The 19,529-nt window shown below is 31.7% G+C and overlaps 3 protein-coding genes across 3 annotated transcripts; 2 read left to right on the top strand and 1 right to left on the bottom strand.

The window, feature by feature from the left end:
• Positions 1 to 4,872: 4,872 nt before the first annotated feature.
• Positions 4,873 to 6,615, top strand: LOC117911857 (histone deacetylase 6). The gene is made up of 4 exons (XM_034826279.1): positions 4,873 to 4,978; positions 5,134 to 5,270; positions 6,039 to 6,164; positions 6,246 to 6,615. The coding sequence occupies exons 1-4, from the start codon at positions 4,943 to 4,945 to the stop codon at positions 6,406 to 6,408; spliced, it is 462 nt and encodes a 153-aa protein (XP_034682170.1). The 5' UTR covers positions 4,873 to 4,942; the 3' UTR covers positions 6,409 to 6,615.
• On the bottom strand, positions 6,560 to 11,833 carry LOC117911856 (FAD-linked sulfhydryl oxidase ERV1). The gene is made up of 6 exons (XM_034826278.1): positions 11,064 to 11,833; positions 10,430 to 10,507; positions 9,626 to 9,673; positions 7,990 to 8,054; positions 7,166 to 7,243; positions 6,560 to 6,839 (listed from the first exon to the last, which is right to left on the bottom strand). The coding sequence occupies exons 1-6, from the start codon at positions 11,271 to 11,273 to the stop codon at positions 6,722 to 6,724; spliced, it is 597 nt and encodes a 198-aa protein (XP_034682169.1). The 5' UTR covers positions 11,274 to 11,833; the 3' UTR covers positions 6,560 to 6,721.
• A 2,237-nt stretch (positions 11,834 to 14,070) lies between these two features.
• LOC117911648 (protein FAR1-RELATED SEQUENCE 5-like) lies at positions 14,071 to 15,820 on the top strand. Its single transcript, XM_034826052.1, has 2 exons — positions 14,071 to 15,729; positions 15,788 to 15,820. The coding sequence occupies exons 1-2, from the start codon at positions 14,071 to 14,073 to the stop codon at positions 15,818 to 15,820; spliced, it is 1,692 nt and encodes a 563-aa protein (XP_034681943.1).
• Positions 15,821 to 19,529: the final 3,709 nt, after the last annotated feature.

Genomic DNA, 19,529 nt, shown 5'->3' with positions numbered 1-19,529 from the left:
ATATTAAAAATAATTTAAATGTTTTAAAATTCCAAGATAATGGCATAATGATTTATAATAAAATTAAAATGTAATTGAAATAATTTTAATATATTCAATTATTGGCTTTTTAAATTAAGAGATTTTATGCTTGGAATAGTGTGGATTCATGCAACAAATAGATAGAATTTTTGTTCAATAAATTTTAAAATTAAAAGATATGATTTATAAAAAATAATAATTCTTAACACGGATTGTTATTATCTTGAAGACTCATTTTAAAGTTGTTAGAAAATGGTGTAAACTTTTTCGGTTTTTGAATAACGATCATTAATTAATCCATAAAATATGAATATTCTCGATCCAAATTTTAGTTTAAATAAATTTTAAATCTTTTAATGTGATAAATGCATTATCTTTTCAAAAATAAAATTTTTTAAGAAATGACATCAATTTAAACAAATTTTATCCCTCTTTATAGAGGTATTGTTATAAATTATTATCATCATTTTTAAATCTGTTTATTTATCGTTTAGGTTATGTTTGATTCTAAAAAATAATTGCTAAAAAAGTATTTTTTTTATTGTAAAAAAAATAAAATAATAAAAATTAAATATAATTAAAATTAGTTAAAAAATTATATATTTTTAAATCATTTAATATTAAAATAAATAAAATAAGTTTGAAATAATATATAAAAATAATTTATTAATTTTAAATCTATTTTTTATTTTATTTCATTTTTCTTTTCTTTTTAGATTTTCCTTTAAATTTTTTGGAACCAAACAAGACTTAAGATTAAGTTTGGTTATTGAAAAATACTAAGAAAAGACAAAAATGGTAAAGAAAAATTATTTTTTCTATATATATATAATTTTATTATAGAAGAAAGGAAAAAAAAAGTCGGATATAATTAAAATGAATAAAATTTTTATATGATTTTAAATTATTTAATTTTTATAAAAATTAAATAATAATAAAATATGATATAAAAATAATTTATTGAATGTTATTTTTCTCTTTATATATATATCTATATATATATATATATATATATATATATATTTCTTCAAATTTTCCGAGCCAAACATACCCTTAATAACTTTGATACTAATTCGTTGGCTTAAAATAAAAGAAAAAAGAATTTTATTAGGGCACGCAAGGCATATGATAAAAAGAAGCTCCAGCTCTTTTTAACTGTTTGAGCGCAATCAACTACAAAGAGCGCTCACCCGTCACCACTAGCCTGTCTCATGGCTTCCCAAAGCCTCCGTCTCCGCCTCCCAACCACAAACCCCACCTCCTCCTCACCACCAATCCCATCATTCCACGTGTCCCTCCCCACCCTCCCACCACCTCCCAGGCCTCGCCGCCGCCTCTCGCTCTCTCCCTCCACCTCCAGCACTGTTGTCGAAATCTCTAGACTCTTCCTCACTAAACTCCAACAAAATTTTCTCCCCAATGCCGAAGAGGTCGCCGCAATCAAGAGCCTCCGGGACACAGCGGTATGCACGGCGGCGCCACTGTTCTTTGCTGCGATGCGGGACCGGCCGAGAGGGTACTTGAACACGCCGCTGACGGTGGTGGCGGCGGGAATGGCGAAATGGCTGGATATGTACAGCGGAGTGTTGATGGTGAGGGTGATGCTGAGTTGGTTTCCAAATATTCCGTGGGAGCGGCAGCCATTGTCGGCGATCAGAGATCTGTGCGACCCGTATTTGAATCTGTTCAGAAATATTATTCCGCCGGTGTTTGATGCTTTGGATTTAAGCCCGCTGTTGGCATTCTCGGTGTTGGGTGTGCTGGGTTCCATTCTGAATAACAGCATGGGAATGTACTGATCAACATTCCTTCTTAAAATATGTTGTCCAGTCTCAGTATTAATATTTGTCTTATTCAATCATATATTGCACAACTCATTTCTTAACGGTGTGTTTGGTTCCGAAGAATTTGAAGGGAAGTGAGAAAATTTAAAGGGTAAGAAAAACTAAATTTAAAATCAATAGATTATTTTAAGTTATTTTATTTATTTAATTTTTATATAAATATTAAATAATTTAAATATATATAGATTTCTAATTGTTTTTAATTATATTTAACTTTATTTTATATATTTTTATAGTAAAATACTCTCTATATATTATAATATAACTTATAAATAATAGAATAGATTAAATTAAGTTGCTCGTGCTGAGTTATTTTCAATTGGGTTCCCTCAACCCAAGTCTAATCTAATTATTAAAATTATTTGATCGAATAATTAAACCCTTCCAAACATTTGGATCTAAATATTTGTGTGCGGTTATTTATTAGAGCAATTATAATTTGGATGTCAATGTGCAAGTGTTCAAATTATATCACAATTAGGGATTCTCGTTATCTAAAGTTATGATCATATTAGTTATATTTAAAATGGGAAATAGGTATTAAGGTTCTTTGGTAACTATTTTAAAAAATAATTTTGACAAGTAGTTTTTTAAAATAATTTGTTTTCGGATTTTTGTAAAATAAAAGTTTGTTTGAAAACCTAAAATATTTTAATTTTTTTTTATAGTTTTAAATATGTTTTAAAAATAAATTTTACATTTAGTGTTTTGTTTTTAATCATTTTATATATTTGTATAATTATTTATTGAAACAGACTTAGCAAACAAGTGAAAACAATATAAAATAATTATAAAATATTATTTAAAAATCAATTATAAGATATCATCTAAAAATCAAGGTTTTAAAAATCGGATCGGACTAACCAATTCAACTGGTACGATGTATGACCGTTGATTGATCACAATTTAGGGATTGGTTGAACCGACTAATTGGGCGATTCCCTTCAAACTCTGATTCAATCATTTTTTTTCCCGGTTCAACCTTTTTTCTCCTAGCAACCTCTCCCGGGCCCCGGCAGAACCCCCATCCGAAAGCCCCATTTCCTCCCTTCGGCAAAAAGTTAAAAACGTTTACCTCCCCACTACCTTCTTCCCCTTTTTGGTCGCCCCACTCCTACTTTCCTTTCCACAATTTTTTTTTTAATTTAAAACTTTTACTTTATGATTTTTAAAACTTATGATTTTAATTTAAAATAATGAAAACATTACGATTTTTAAATAAATTTATGATTTTAAAATAACCTTTTGATTTAAATATAATTTTCAAATTTTCAAAATTCAAATTAAAATTATAATTTATATTTTTTTATTTTCAAATAAAATTTAATTTCTAAATAATATTTAAATTATTTTTTTATTTTTATAATTATTTTTAATTTTAATAATTTATAAATTATATATTTATGATATCAACCATGATTTGACTATTGGTCTAATCAGTAGAACTTTTCGTTGTAAAACCTACCCTTTACTCTCCCAAAAACCACCTCGCTCTCTCGCTAGAAAGCCGGAGGAAAACCTCTTCCCTTCCTTTGCAATTTTTTTTTATTTTATAATATTTTACCTTATCTCATTATTATTTATTTTCTTTTGATTGTAATTTAAATTAATTGAAACATATCAATTTTAAATAAATATCTGATTTTAAAAAAAGTTTTTGATTTAAACATAAATTTTAAAATTTCAAAATTAAATTAAAATTAAAATTATAATTTAAATTTCTAATTTGAAACTAATTTTTTATTTTTAAATAAAATTTTAATTTTTAAATAATATATATATTATTGTTTTTATTTTATAATTATTTTAAAATTTAATAATTTATAAATTATATATTTATAATGTCAATTCACCGTAGATCATCCAAAAGAACCACCCCCATGGCAGAAAACCCCTCCTCCCACCTTGTTCCATTCCTTTCCATATATATTTTATTTATTTATTTTACCTCATCTCATTATTATTTATTTTCTTTTGATTTTTAATTTAAATTAATGAAAACATTACAATTTTAAATATTTTTTAAATTTTAAAATAAGTTTTTGATTTAAATATAAATTTTAAAATTTAAAATTTAAAATTAAATTTTAATTTTAATTTCTAATTTGAAACTAATTTTTGATTTTCAAATAAAATTTTAATTTTTAAATAATATATAAATTATTATTATTATTTTTATAATTATTTTAAATTTTAATAATTTTTAAATTATATATTTATGACGTTATTAATTAGACTGTCAGTTTGACCAGTGAACCGTAAACCGATAACTTTTTTTATTCAATGACTGATCTAATTCTAAAAACATTGTTAAAAACATCTTGTTTTTTCACTTGAAAATAGAAAACAAAAAACCTTTTTAGCTGTTAAATATGTTTTATGTGTTTTTTGTTTGGAGAACATAAAATTGTTCTAAAAAAATAGTTACCAAATGCCCTAATTATTTATAAAATCCCAATGAAGATACTTTCACATAAACAAAATTTAAGAGTATGTTTGGTAACTATTTTCGAAAACAGTTTTTTGTTCTTAAACAAAATAACAAAAAAAACATGTTTGATAATCAGAAATTGTTTTTTATTTTTTGTTTTTTAAAAACAGAAAACATAATATTTTTCAAATAACATCTTTTAATTTTTTATATTATTTTCACTTATTTTCTAAGAATTGTTTTAGAAAATAATTATATAAACATGTAGAATGATTAAAAATTAATCATTAAATATAAAAATTATTTTGAAAATATATTTAAAAATAGGTTAAAAACATTGCAAGTTTCCAAACAAATTTTTGTTTTACAAAATATTAAGAAATAGTTTTCAAAAACTATTTTTAAAGTGTTTTAAAAAACAGAATCAATTTTTAGGCCTCTTATTACTTTGAATTACATAGATCAACGGCTCAGATTTTATAGCAACAGTTGGAAACGATAGGATCAGTGATTCCCTTGAAATACTTTTGATCGGCCGAGACAAATATAAACGACACCGTTTCAAACTCAACCCCCCCTCCCCATTTGAGACCCTGAACTTGATACTTCAAACGACGCAAACTCTGAAGCTCCAGCTACTGCATCAATGGCAAACCAAGCGTCCTCATCCTCTACTGCGCTGGTAGTGTCCTTTTTTTTTTGTTGCTTTTTGTATGCTTCCTGAGAAAATTTCCTGAAAGAAAGGATTGTGAATTTGTGAGTCTCTGGTTTTTCATTGCTAATAGTATAACCACGAAACCTAACGGAAGGTTTAAATGCTTTTGGTTTCTCTTTCAGGAAGTCCTAATCGAAGATGAAGAGTTCTTGTATGGAGCTGAATCGGGTTGGGTCGAGGCTCGTACCTCGTGCAATCACTTGGCTTCGCTGTCGTCCGATCTCGTACACATTCCCACTCCTGAAACTCCCTGCAACAGGTCTGATCCTGTGTCTTAGAAACCCTAATTGCTTACCCAGGAAAACCCTATCATCAATCTCCAAAACTGGAACAACCCTATCATCGAACTGTTTATCTACGCTGCATTTATTTTGTAGTCCAAAGATAGTTGCAATTGGTTCGAGTTTTAGGCAGAATGCTAGTTTTATTTTAAGATCTGTTTGGCTGCCTAGAAAAAGAGGGAAAAGAAAAGACAAGAAAAACTGAAGCCATATCTTTCCCAAAATTTAATTCTCCCAACCTAATTATATTTTCTGAATTGTATTTTGCTTGCTACTTCTTCGGGAGATCAATTTGCATGAATTCCAACTGCAAAATGCTACTGTTATGTGTTCTGGAGGGTGCTTTAATATTTTGTTGGATCATTGGGGTTTAGATTCAAGGTTGTTTCAAACGACCTTAGCATATGAATCGTCTTCTAGAATTTACAGGCATAGAGCTAGATATTCCCCCATTTGCAAGGATGACTTATACAGATGTCTGTCTCACACCCAAGTTTTGGTTTTCATGTGGTTGGAAGTTGATAACATGCTACAAAAATTGAATTTGCTACTAGAATTCACATAATGCTATAAACCTTAACCAATATATAATTCTGCATTCTGGATTCCTGAACTGTATCCTATAGAGTAGTCGCCAAAAGGCAGCCATTAGTGACCAAAAATTTCTTAGAATCAAAGCCTTTCTGTGAATAAGAAAATGAAGAAATTGCATTTGCTAACGGAATCTACGGCTTTACATTGTGAAGGTGCCATAACCCATCCGAAAATTGGTTATGTTTGTGCTGTAAGGAAGTTCTTTGCAGCCGTTTTGTAAACAAGCATATGCTTGAGCATTATCAGAAAGTAAACCATTGTTTGGCACTCAGCTACAGGTATGCATTAACATATCTGTTTTAATCTGTAGTTTCAGGATGATGCATTTGATCTGTTCTCTCTTCTGACTTTGTGAACAGTGATTTATCGATTTGGTGTTTCTCATGCGATGCATATTTGGATGCTCAAGCGATTTTGCAACTCCATCCTGTTTATGAAACTGCATATATACTGAAATTTGGCCAGGCCCCTCCATTTCCAACCACAGATAATCAAGCAGAAGCTTCAACTTCAGGCAATTAAGTTTCAACATAGCACATTAGATTTGTAGGTTCTACTATTGAGTCCTTTTTTTTGTTCTTCTCATTTTGGAAATTGGGAAGGATGTTGGGTTCTGGTTGGTTGTTAAGAAAAAACCAGTTGTTCACAACCATTGTTGAAATTATCCTTGAAATAGTTAAGGAAAACTGATTCTGTTTTATACAATACCAAAGAGAGTTATACAAGACATTCAGATGATTTCCTATATTAATTAATTTCAAATGACTGTTATTATTTGCAATTGTAACACTGAAAATCGAACAATAACATCAGTTGATGGTTTCTGGTAATTATGTTAATGTGATCCCTCACCAAAATCTGGAGTTCCTTGCAGATCACATGCACGCAGCTCGCAGTCCAGCTTGCCCCACCTTGCATCAACTCTCTTACAGGGAAATATTGGTTTATTAAGGCTGTTGAAACACAAAACAATTACAAATTAGCACAAACAAAACCAACTTGCATGTTGATCAGGCGGTTGTGGTTTTTGAGAAACTTGGTTTCATTCATCAAATGAGAAACCTGGATTGATTTGGTAAAATGGGTCATGTTGAAAACCCAGCAGAAAAACAGATGGTTCACTACCTATTTGGTTTCATCTTTGTATCCATTCAATTTTCAGGAGATGAATGTTCAAACTGGTAGATGAAAAACCAATTAGCAGGGGGCCTAGGAGAATATGTATATGAAACATTAGTAAAATAGTAATTCTATGGTACCAGTATGGGTAATCTCTCACCTTCTGTTAACAACATTGTGGACGTGACATAGCCACTGGGAGAACTCAGCTTGAGATCCAGCTTGTACAGGATTGGCTCTGTCAATGATTCACAGAAGAAATATCCATTTTTTAAAAAGATTACAAGATATATCCAGAGAAGATACTTTTCTATCTGAGAAGGTGCAGAAAGTGCATAAATGGATGTCCTGGAAAGTTAGTTTCCTTATCTTTTTGGCATAAAAGCTGCAGTGAGTCCACTTTGTTTCGTAGTATTTTAAGGGAGTGTTTGTGCGTCAATTATAGGATTATATTGGGATTTAAGTAACAAGGTTAACAACACCTTTCAACCTCACTTTTGCTAGTGACACCATTTATTCTGCACTGAATCCATTCTAAAGGACAAATGCAGCCTCTAATGCTATGGCAACAACAAAGAAAAATAGGAAGAACTTCATTTCAATATGCCATGCAGGGCCTCCTCCATCAGCCATTTCTTCTGTTAGTGTTCTGAATATGGCTCAACTTGAATATAGTAGCAGGAAGTAGGAACACAAAGACATGCCACCAATATAGGGTCAAGAATTCTGTTGCCAGGAAATAGCCATTTCACAATATTCCTACACTCAGTGGAGGGGCTTACCACAGAGAATAAGATGGATCACTGAAGATATGAATGCATGATCAGTTGAGTTTGAAATTCCCCCGTGTGTCAAATTTTGCCAGTTACACCAACACTTTTAACCACAAGGCTTTGGGGCACTGCAACCAGTTTGGTGGGTGTTTGTGTAGGTAAGGGGGTTGAGTGGGGGTTTGGGATGTTGGATGGGGTAGGGATATTGTACCTTAGAACTTCTTTGAAGTGATCTGCACATTCCTTGCATGGGTACATACGAGATAATATTGCCATCTGCATGCCAAATGCAATTATGTCAGTTTTCTTAATACAGAATAGGAACAATGCTTCAGCTCAACCATAAAATTCTGCTCCTACTTTCTTCCTAGATTGCGAATTGTCGTACATACACACACATGTATGTACACATGTGTGTGTATGTATAACAACCACTGACATGATTGTAACAGCTTACTACTATAACTTCCTTGAATGACAATAGGAATTCAAATTCACAAATAGCTTTTGTACTGACAATAAAAATTCAAATTCAAAAATAGTTTTTCTCTTTAGTTATAGCTGAAATCAATAGCTTCTTTGGCCACTTCCCTTCATATTTAATAACTTTTTCCTCATCCAATTCCCAAGGGGATTCATTTTCACAACAGGACGCAAAGATACATAATACAAGACATGTACAAGACACCTAACTTCGCCTCACAAACTTCATATTTAACTTAATTCACCTCAGAGAAATTAAACAAGTGCAAACAAATAGCTTAAAAGATTATTATAGAGGCCCTGCAATGTTTTTCTGTACATAGGCAGTAGAAACAGGGGAAGGACATTCAGGTTTCACATTTTTCTCCTAAACTTTTAGTAAATCAACCATAAATTTTTAGTAAATTTCTACATGTATTTATGCTTGATAAGTTAATCGATCATTTCGGTTTCAGTGGATTTTTATTGATCAATAAATGAGCGGTGGGATTTTTTTATTAAGGAAGTATTACATTATAACCTAGATAAAGTGATCGGCAGAGTGCAATCTGCATGCTAGACCCCAAAAATATTAGGGACAATGCTATAGTTTTAGTTGAGATAAGTAGAATTTCCATTTATTTGATCTTTATTCCAAGTTCCACATCTGAAACTTCAAGCATAATATGCTCAATGAACAAAATATTTCCATACCTAGAAAAAACCAACTAAGGTATACTTAAATCAACAGCTCACAGAAAACCTGATCATTTAAGCTGGAAGAAATATTCCGCCTTAATGATTAACCTGAGTTGATCATCAAGTCAGAAAGCAGGAAATTGGTCCCACGTGTTTCAGAAGATGTTTTGGTTGTCCTCTGGAATGTGAATGAACTAGTATTGGCCTAATCCTGTGCTCTGCTCTGGTTTACCATAACTATGAAATATATCACTAAATCTTGGGTTATCCATATATCTATTTCTGTCTATATAACCATACAAACATATACACATTGACCTTTAACATTAAAATGATCAATGATGCTTTTTCCCTACCAATTGGATCTGCTCCATCTAGTTTCACCCATTTCAGAATGCCAGATGTCATACTTGGTTAGAGATGTGCAATGGAACATTTTCCCATCAACTCCAGCCACATCTTGGCCTTCTCCTTGTGCATTTAGACATTTGATTTAGACCCAACTTAAATCCTTCTGAAGACCATACCAATGGCTTTACTAAATGGTCAGTTGATTCCCTCATTATATCTGCAATATATAAGGCATTCCACATGTTTCTAATCTTGAATTTTTTTGACAGAGTAGATGTTAGATGCTAAGTAGCATCACTACCATGTTGTTGAGAGAGTGAGGGAGAGAGTCATACCAGTTCTTTTACATCCTTCTTCTGCTGCCGAGTAGGATTGTCTGGAAACTGAAAAGTTGAAAAAATTTCTGAAAATTCAATCTACTTTTAAGGCTCAAGAGAACAATCATGAAATAATATAGAATTTTATTCTGACACAGGTGCATGTAAAGATTGAAGTTATCTTCCAGTACACTGTATTTGCTTACATACTAGCACAAATCAATCAAGCTAGTTTTATCTTTGAAACTAAAACATTTCATGAGGCAATACATACAAACTAGCAAGAGCGAGTTTTGCAGCATATAATCCAAGTGTACAGCCATTCTCATACATAGAGAATATCCAGGTAATATGGGAGGTTACTAAGATACTATAGAAGCATGCAGAGACATTAAAACTTCTGCCTTCCCATTATGCTCAAAGCTGACTCAAGGTAAATAACTAAATGCATTCAGATAGTATTAAGACCCAGGACACAGATTTATTTGCTTTAATTGAAAGTTCATAGACTCTGATAGTGCAAAATTGTTACATTTTTCCTAAATCACAAATTACCAAGTTTGACTAGTTAAAGTACATGAAGCTCTTAACACACTTCAGAAATAGTGTTTAAAATTCAAGTTCAGATGAACTATTATGGCAGAGATTATCAAATACAGTGGTTTTGCTATTAAGTTGCTTAGATTAGTTTTGCATCAAGATTGTCCAAATTAGATTGAATTGAAGTAAATAACAATTGACAGTTGAGACCTAAGTAGTCGTCAACTGATTGATAATGTCAAAATCATATCCAAACCTCCAAAGCAAGAAGTTTAAACAGACCTGAGCTGCAAGAGTATGGAGAAAAGTCCAAGCAGCCCTTCCAAGCTCTACTTTAGTCACAGGATTAGCCGATATTCCCTGAACAAAGAATTAATGAAAAATTTAGCAAGAAAGCCAAGTCTTACACAATACCATATGATAGAATAAATTCACCAAGTTGATGCAAATATGAATAGATATCGGTCTTAGAACACAAATCAGGCACTAAGAATCCTATATCTGGTATGTGTAGAAGGTTTCACTGAATCATCAATTTTGACATGGCAAGTTCCATGTAGCATGATAGAAGTACCAAACCGAGAGAGATGGCATAAAATGGGGAAAGCCCACTTGAACCAACAAGCCAGGGTGATTTTACTGAACATAAAAACAAATAAAAAAACCAGTATCCATTTTCCCCAATTAAGAATTTTTAAAGAAACAAAGAAAATTTGAAAATAAACAGCCATTATAGGAGGTCTGTGCATAACCCACATGATACGCTAAAACAATGTTAGACTATTCATTCAGTACTTTTATCGAACAGGTACCTAGCTTCAGCTCCATGGCACAAAAAAACATCAAAAAAATTCGAACCACAAACTAAATCCACTGCAAATTATCAAGTGGGTACAAAGAGGAGACAAATGGATACCTCGTCCACAAGACCTTTCTGCTGCCGAAGGGTAAAGTCCTTATGTGATAAGTTTGCTTTAGAGGACGATGTGATAGAGAAAGGAGGCTTTTCATTTGTGGGTGATGAGTGGCTTGGAGTACCACTAATGAAATTGGAGAGATGGGTTTGAATGCAATGTGAGAGTTTTTCTAAAGTTTGAAAGAGAGGATGAAATGGGGTTTCAGACATAATGCACAGCAACAAGGATATCCTCTAAAGGTTACAACTCGACGGCTCTGAATGGTTTTCGTTAAACCCAACCTTAATTCCAAAACTTTTCAATTCCTAAACCCTAAACCCTTAAACAATTTGAACAACCCGGGAAGAAGAAAGGAAAATTGATAGAACTTCTCTTCTGAAAGTTCAGAAAAGATTACAATAGCGAGATGATTTTTGCCCTCCCTCACAATACCAAAATTAGGATGGTCAACCGATTCCCAAATCCCTATTTCCCTGCTCAGGTTGAGTATGGAATCGATTATTTTTTTAAAAAATTAGATATTCTGGGTATCAATTGCAACTAACGGTCGGTTGAAATTTGACTGTTTTAGATGACATGGTTAAGTTGGGGAGAGGATGAGAATGGTGAGTTAAATGTCCATTATTGAGAACTGTAGAATTCAAGCATCTGGATGAGAGAGAGGGAGAGAGATAGGGTTTACAATTCGATTTTCATGGAGAAGAATGGAAAAGAACGAGGGGATTGGCTGTGCGAGAGGAAGGTAAAACTCCAACTAAGACATTTACACTGCAGGTAGAAGGAACGGAGAAAGGAGACGATATGGTTGTAATGACGAGATGAAGAAACGGGGTAACTAAAACGATGCGTATTGAGCAACGGAGGAATCAAAACCAAAGTGGGGGAAAATGGAAAATGTAATACAAACCAAGCGTGTTATGACTTACACCAAGGGATTTTTTAATATATATATATATATTATTTTTTTTAAAATAAATAAAAAAGACAATTCTTTTTAATAACTTGTTTGATTTTTACATTGAATTGAATTTTTGAAAATATAGTTTACTTTTGAACTCGTGTTTTGAAGAGATATATGTGGACCTCGCATTTTGTTGGATGCGTTCCCACTCGATGGGGAAACTCGTTTTTTGTTTTATTTGATGAAATTTGATTTTTAGAAAAAGACTTGGAGTCGCCACTTACTTTTGTTTTATTTTTGAAAGGGTAAACAAAATAAGAAAGAAAAACCCTAAGTGTGACTTCTTATTTTGGAAAAGACGGTCTGTAAAAAATCGGATCGGGTTCGGGGGTCAGGTTACTTATCGGGAAGGTACGGTAAACGACCATAACACCCCTCTAAGTCCCTAAATTCGGGTCTCTACTAATAAAATGAAACTGACGTGGCAATTAACGGGTAAATCAATGAATATCCTAAGGGTTGTTCTATGGTACTCACTCTTCGTTTTGGGGGTACCTACCCACATTTGACCTCAATAAAAATATGACATGTATAAAGTACATATCATTAAAAAATTTATAAAAACTTATCAAACTGGTAAAGATGACTTGTTGGTGAGAAATAATCACATGCATTTCATATATATCTAAATATTACAACTTTTTTATAATTTATTATTAAATATCAAATATAATTTGTTATTTAATGCATTACCTAACTCTATCTAAAAAAAGAAAATCTTACCTACTACTCTTATACTCTCATTATTCATATATAAAAAAAAAGATAGTAATTTAATATGAAAATTAAATAATTTCAACTACCAAATTACAAAATATGTAAGATGTATTTTGATGAATCAAATTTCAAGATCAAGTTCAAAACTTTTTGAGAGAGAAAATTTAAAATTTGTATTATATGAAGAAGATGAAGGATTTCAAGCGATTACAAGTGTCAAAGGTAATTTTTGATATTTTTTTATCCAAATATAATTGTTGTAGGAAGAAATGTGATGTTAAATAACGATTTTAGAATTTTTTATGAGTTTATTATAAAATTTTGTTATCAAATTGTTATTAATATTTTTATATAATTTTTTTTTTTTTGTTCATAGATTAAATTTGAAGATGAAGCTTTATATGTCTTGAAGGATGTCAAGTGATTACAAGTGTTAAAAGGTAACATTTGATTTATTTTTTTTCATTTACATATAACTATTGTAGGTAGAAATGTCATGTTAAATGACATTTAAATATGTAATCATTTATAATATCTATATTTTTTAATTTTTGTTCTGAGTTATTTTTAATCAAATTGAGAGCATTTAGTAATTTGTTATGAAATTGTCATTAATATTTTGTAAGAGAGGGTATGAACTTTCTAAGAGATGGTACGAACTTTCTAAGACAGGGTACAAACTTTCTAAGGGAGGGTACGAACTTTCTAAGGGAGGGTACGAACTTTCTAAGCGAGTGTACAAACTTTCTAAGAGAGGGTACGAACTTTCTAAGACCGGGTACGAACTTTCTAAGAGAGGGTACGAACTTTCTAAGAGAGTGTACGAACTTTCTAAGACCGGGTACGAACTTTCTAAGAAAGGGTACGAACTTTCTAAGAGAGGGTACGAACTTTCTAAGAGAGTGTACGAACTTTCTAAAAGTGGGTACGAACTTTTTAAGAGAGGGTACAAACTTTCTAAGACCGTGTACGAACTTTCTAAGAGAGGGTACGAACTTTCTAAGAGAGTGTACGAACTTTCTAAAAGTGGGTACGAACTTTCTAAGACAGGATACGAACTTTCTAAGATAGGGTACGAACTTTCTAAGACCGGGTAGGAAATTTCTAAGAGATGGTACGAACTTTCTAAGAGAGGGTACGAACTTTCTAAGGGAGGGTACGAACTTTCTAAGGGTAGGTACGAACTTTCTAAGACCGGGTATGAAATTTCTAAGAGAGGGTACGAACTTTCTAAGAGTGGGTACGAACTTTCTAAGAGAGGATACAAACTAGATAATATAATTTTCTAACTACTCTATCTTTTATATTTCAGTTTCTTCATAGATACAATGGACAAAGGCAAAGGAAAGGAATTTATCATTGATTTGAACGATGAAGACTTTGATTACCAATATGATAGCATTGTTAAAACTGAGTCTGATGAAGAGGCCATTCTAGTTTCGGACAAGATTTTTAATGATTTAACTATTGAAGATGTATGGAAGATGAAGTTTAGCTCAGTAGAGGAGGCAGAAGAATTTTATAATTTATTTGCTAAAGTTACCAGATTCAGTGTTAGAAAGGATGATGTGAAACGAGATAAAAATCAAAATATAGTATCTCGTAAGTGGGTTTGTTCGAAAGAAGGATATCGACATAGAGTGTGTTTAGAGAATGAAAATCGAAAACGAGAACCTAAGGCAGTAACTCGAGTTGGTTGTGAGGCAACATTTCGGATTGGGTTTAATAAACAAATGAACAAGTGGGTTGTGAAAGAGTTTATGGCTGATCATAATCATCCTTTGGTGGAACAAAAAAATGTCCAATTCCTTCGATCCCATAGGGTCATTAAAAATGCAGATAAAGCTCAATTGAATGCAATGCGAGGTGTTGGCATGGGAACTAGCCAAATTATGGATTACATGGTGCAACAATCAGGTGGATATAAAAATGTTGGCTTCACAAAAAAAGATCTATATAACCATGTTGATGCTGATCGTAGAGTTCATCTAAGAGATGGTGATGCAGAAGGTGCTCTGGCGTATTTGTGTGGAAAATCTGAAATGGATCCATCATTTTATTACAAGTACAATGTTGATGAAGACAACCGTCTAGCAAACCGGTTTTGGGCAGATTCTACTAGTAAATTGGATTACAGTTGTTTTGGAGATGTGTTAGCATTTGATACAACTTATCGGGCTAATGCTTATAAAAAACCGTTGGTCATACTAGTTGGCATTAACCATCACCATCAAACTATAGTGTTTGGATGTGCATTATTGGTAGATGAGAGTGTTAGCACTTATACTTGGGTCTTGAAGACTTTTTTGGATGCAATGAATAACAAGAAGCCTCTTTATGTTATTACTGATGGGGATAAAGCAATGCGTAAAGCCATCAAGAGGATATTTCCAGACTCTTGTCATCGATTATGTGCTTGGCATATTCAACGCAATGCATTCACTAATGTCCATGTCAAAGATTTTACTAATCATTTTTCTAAGTGCATGTTCATGGAAGGCACCGTTGAAGAATTTGAATGTGCATGGAATGACATGTTGGAAATGTTTAATCTTCATGGACATAAGTGGGTGACAGATATATATGTTAAGCGTTCTAGATGGGCAGAGGCTTATTTAAGGGGGCATTTCTTTGCTGGTATGAAAAGCACACAAAGGTGTGAGAGCATGAATGCATACTTGAATCGTTTCCTTAAAACTCGTTTGAAGCTGTTTGAGTTTGTCAAGCATTTTGATAGAGCACTCTCACGTATTCGTCATAATGAGGCAAAGGCAGAGTTTGAGACACACCATTCTTCAACTGTTCTAACAACCAAACTCTATGCACTTGAGAAATATGCAGGGACTGTTTTCACAAGACAATCTTTTCTAAAATTTAGGGATGAGATGAAGAATGCAGAGTTGTTTTTCCCTGTCAGTACAGAAAATCATGGAGGTTATCGTGTCCATACATTGACCAAGTTTAGAAGCCCTGACAAGATTTGGAAAGTATGTTATGGTAATAGTGATCGGTCTATGAAATGTACTTGTATGATGTTTGAGTCAGTTGGTTTTCCATGTCCCCACATGCTTGTTGTAATGAAGATAGAACACCTTGAAGAAATACCTGAGACTTGTATTATGAAAAGGTGGTCTAAGTTAGCAAAGGAAACGGCCCAAGTTCATCATGACAATGAAAATCAAGGTGATGCGACTAACATCATACGATATGGTGCACTCAGCTCTATGTGCTCACGGATGTCTTATTTCGCATCTCAATCGGAAAAAGCTTTTAAAGAGGCTAGATGTGAAATACAAAGACTCACTTGTCAAATGGAAGAACTTTGTAAAAATTCAGTGGAAGAAAGTGAACGAGAAGATTTGAAAGCTACAAAACACCATGTTCGAGATCCTATCATTGTGAAGACGAAAGGTAATCCGGGTAACTTAAAAGACAAATTTAAGAAACCAAGGCATTATGGAAAATGTAAGAAAGTAGGACACACTGTTCGAAAATGCCCAGAGTTCGTCAACACTCACAATGCATTTATCAACATTGAAGATTCAATTGAAGATATGGTATGTTCAAACACACATTCACTAAATTCATTAATTATTCACTTTATAGTTATTTTTATTTGGTTAAATTGGTTGAAATAAAAAATTGAATTCTTTATATTAATACAGGGGGACATGCCTTCATTACTAAATCACAACATGGAAGGTGGATCAAGACACGAGACAAATGAATTTTCTCAAAATGTAAGTTTAACATTTTTTAAGTAATTTTTATTATGATGTGAAAAATATTACTTATTAGAGTAATTGAAAAATTAAATCATATTACAGACAACACTTGGCACATTTCAGAATGGTCCAAAAACAAGCTTAAATGATTCATGGCTCGAGTTACATCCACCAAATTACTTCACAAACCAAGTAAGAATCATAGAATAAATTATTTACACCACATATCATATATCTATATATTGACAGAAGTTCCTTAACATTTAGTATTTAATCATATGGATTTTCTTTCAAAATATTATGTATAACTGTAAATATTTTCAATGTAGGTCACCATGAACCACTTTACATTCGGAATTTCGGGAGCAAGTTCTACATATCATAACCAATGAGTTATACTACAATGCAAAAAATTATGTACAAAAAAAAAAAAAATCAACTCTTGATTGTATTCTATACTCTTCTTCTCTTTATTTTTGCATGATTATGAACTTTATCTAATATTATAGCTTTCTCACTATTTTCATCATCAAGAAGTAATTCGATTGCCAATTTGTGTCTTATAGTTGTAGAGTCCCAATGGGAAGGGGTTGAACTTGAGTCCATGAAATCGGATCTTCACATATGATTAATGACATGGACTCCACAATCCCACCTAACAAATAAAATGAGTAAACATTTATCTAGTTAGTACATAGAAATATTATTTCTAACACTAAAAGGTTCAAAAGTCTAAAATTTTATTACATTTTAAATGAAAAATAAAATTAATTTATATAAAATATTTTATTTGAGATTTAGGTTCAAATCCATGTTGCATTATTATTTCTAACACTAAAAGGTTCAAAAGTTTAGAATTTTATTACATTTTAAATGAAAAATAAAATTAATTTATATAAAATATTTTATTTGAGATTTAGGTTCAAATCCATGTTGCATTATTATTTCTAACACTCAAAAATCTAGAATTTTATTATATTTTAAATGAAAAATAAAATTAATTTATATAAAATATTTTATTTGATATTTAATTTCTAAAATTTTATTAAAAATATGTGATAACATTTTTTTTATTAACATTAATGTATTTAAATAATTAAAATTATTAATAATTTATCTTATCAAATTAATTTTAATTCATAAAATATCGGTAATAAAATTCAAAAGTTCAATTTATATAAAATATTTTATTTGAGATTTAGGTTCAAATCCATGTTGTATTATTATTTCTAACACTCAAAAGTCTAGAATTTTATTATATTTTAAATGAAAAATAAAATTAATTTATATAAAATATTTTATTTGATATTTAATTTCTAAAATTTTATTAAAAATATGTGATAACAATTTTTTCTATTAACATTAATGTATTTAAATAATTAAAATTATTAATAATTTATCTTATCAAATTAATTTTAATTCATAAAATATCAGTAATAAAATTCGAATGTTCAATGGTAAAGATTTAATCAAAATGTAAATGGATAATTACTAATGGTAATGATTTAAACAAAATATAAATGGATAATTACTAATAGTAATGATTTAATCAAAATATAAATGGATAATTATTAATTATTTATATACAAAGATAAATTCCTAAAATGCCCTATTTTAACTGTATCTCGCACTCGGGGCTGGGCGTCAAGAAGGCCTCTTCTCACTCCAGACCGAGAATCCCTAAAAAGCCTCCAGACCAAGAATGCCTAAAAAGGCTCCAGCTCCCGCCACTCTCAATCCTCGCAGGTACTAATCTAATCATGTTATCATTTTTTGTTTTCAATACCCATTTGATTCTCAACAAAATCCATCCCCCATTTTTGGATCTGTTTGAGGGGTCTTTTTGCTTTTGTGCCATTCGATTTAAATTTCATGAACCCTAAATCCACGATTTTTTAGCCAGGTTGAAAAACACAACCTTTGCCTGCAAATCATGACCAGATTACCAAATAGTACCTTTTGTTTTTTTAAAAAAAATTGGACAGATTTTGTATTCTTGTGCGCGGCCTAGACCGGTAGGAAATATAGGGAAATTTCCCAAAAAAAATCGGTAAAAATACCAAAATTTTACTGATATTTTTGAATCGGTCAAAATATCATGTTTGTGCGTGGCTTGGACTGGTAGGAAATATCGGGAAATTTTCCAAAAACTCGGTAAAAATATAGTCTTTCTTAGAAATATTGCCGGAAATTTTTGACATTTCAATCACTACCATATAACATAAGATGAGTGAAGTACCTGTTCTAGGAGAGTAGGTAGAGTTGCCTGCAGGGGAGTTCTTTTCTTGTTGATTTCTCCTCTCTCTGATTTCTCCTTCAAAATCCCCACTCAGCTCACTCTCTCTGTAAATATTCATTTCACCCGAAAATTCCATCTCCACACCCTCAAATTCCTGAAGCTTAACTCTCTAAAATCCGGGAAAGTTGTAATGCCCATCAAACTAATAGCTCACCTCTCTGAAAATAGGCGTCAAGTGTAATACCCATCAGATAAATTTTTGTCTTTAGACAAGATTAAGCAAGATAGAAGCGGGAAAGCAGGTGACCGGCAACTTGCTTTTATTTTTTTTATATATTTAAATTTTTTTAAAAAAATACATAAACCAATTGGACGGTCCAGATTGAACCATTTTCATACAATGGTCAAGATTGTTTTTTGGGTAGGTACCGAAGTGGTACTGTAGAATTTTCCATATCCTGAATGATCATGCACACATAAGAGTCGAGACATGTATAAACAACGATTAGAGGGAAAATGGGTACATACCTGGGCAACAAGCCGCCATGCGCTATCAATAGAGAGGATTAGTGCACAATTTAGGAATAATCGCATGTATGTCGGAGAGTAGGGTAAATCAATCACGTATGATAATCAAAGCAAGCGACCAATCAATCAATCATGAAGTCACCCATGTTGGGCCCCCACCAAAGCCCATTTATTTAGCATGGCTTAATGTCCCTGGTTCCATTATTCTGAAATTATGAAAAATTCGTTCACGCATACTAAAACCAAGAGGAGTAGACAATCGTTTGAAAGCCAGAGCGGAATTAAAACTATTCGG

Source organism: Vitis riparia, chromosome 3 (genome assembly GCF_004353265.1).
Source record: "Vitis riparia cultivar Riparia Gloire de Montpellier isolate 1030 chromosome 3, EGFV_Vit.rip_1.0, whole genome shotgun sequence".
NCBI lineage: Eukaryota > Viridiplantae > Streptophyta > Magnoliopsida > Vitales > Vitaceae > Vitis > Vitis riparia.
This window is presented reverse-complemented; position numbering and strand designations above follow the sequence as displayed.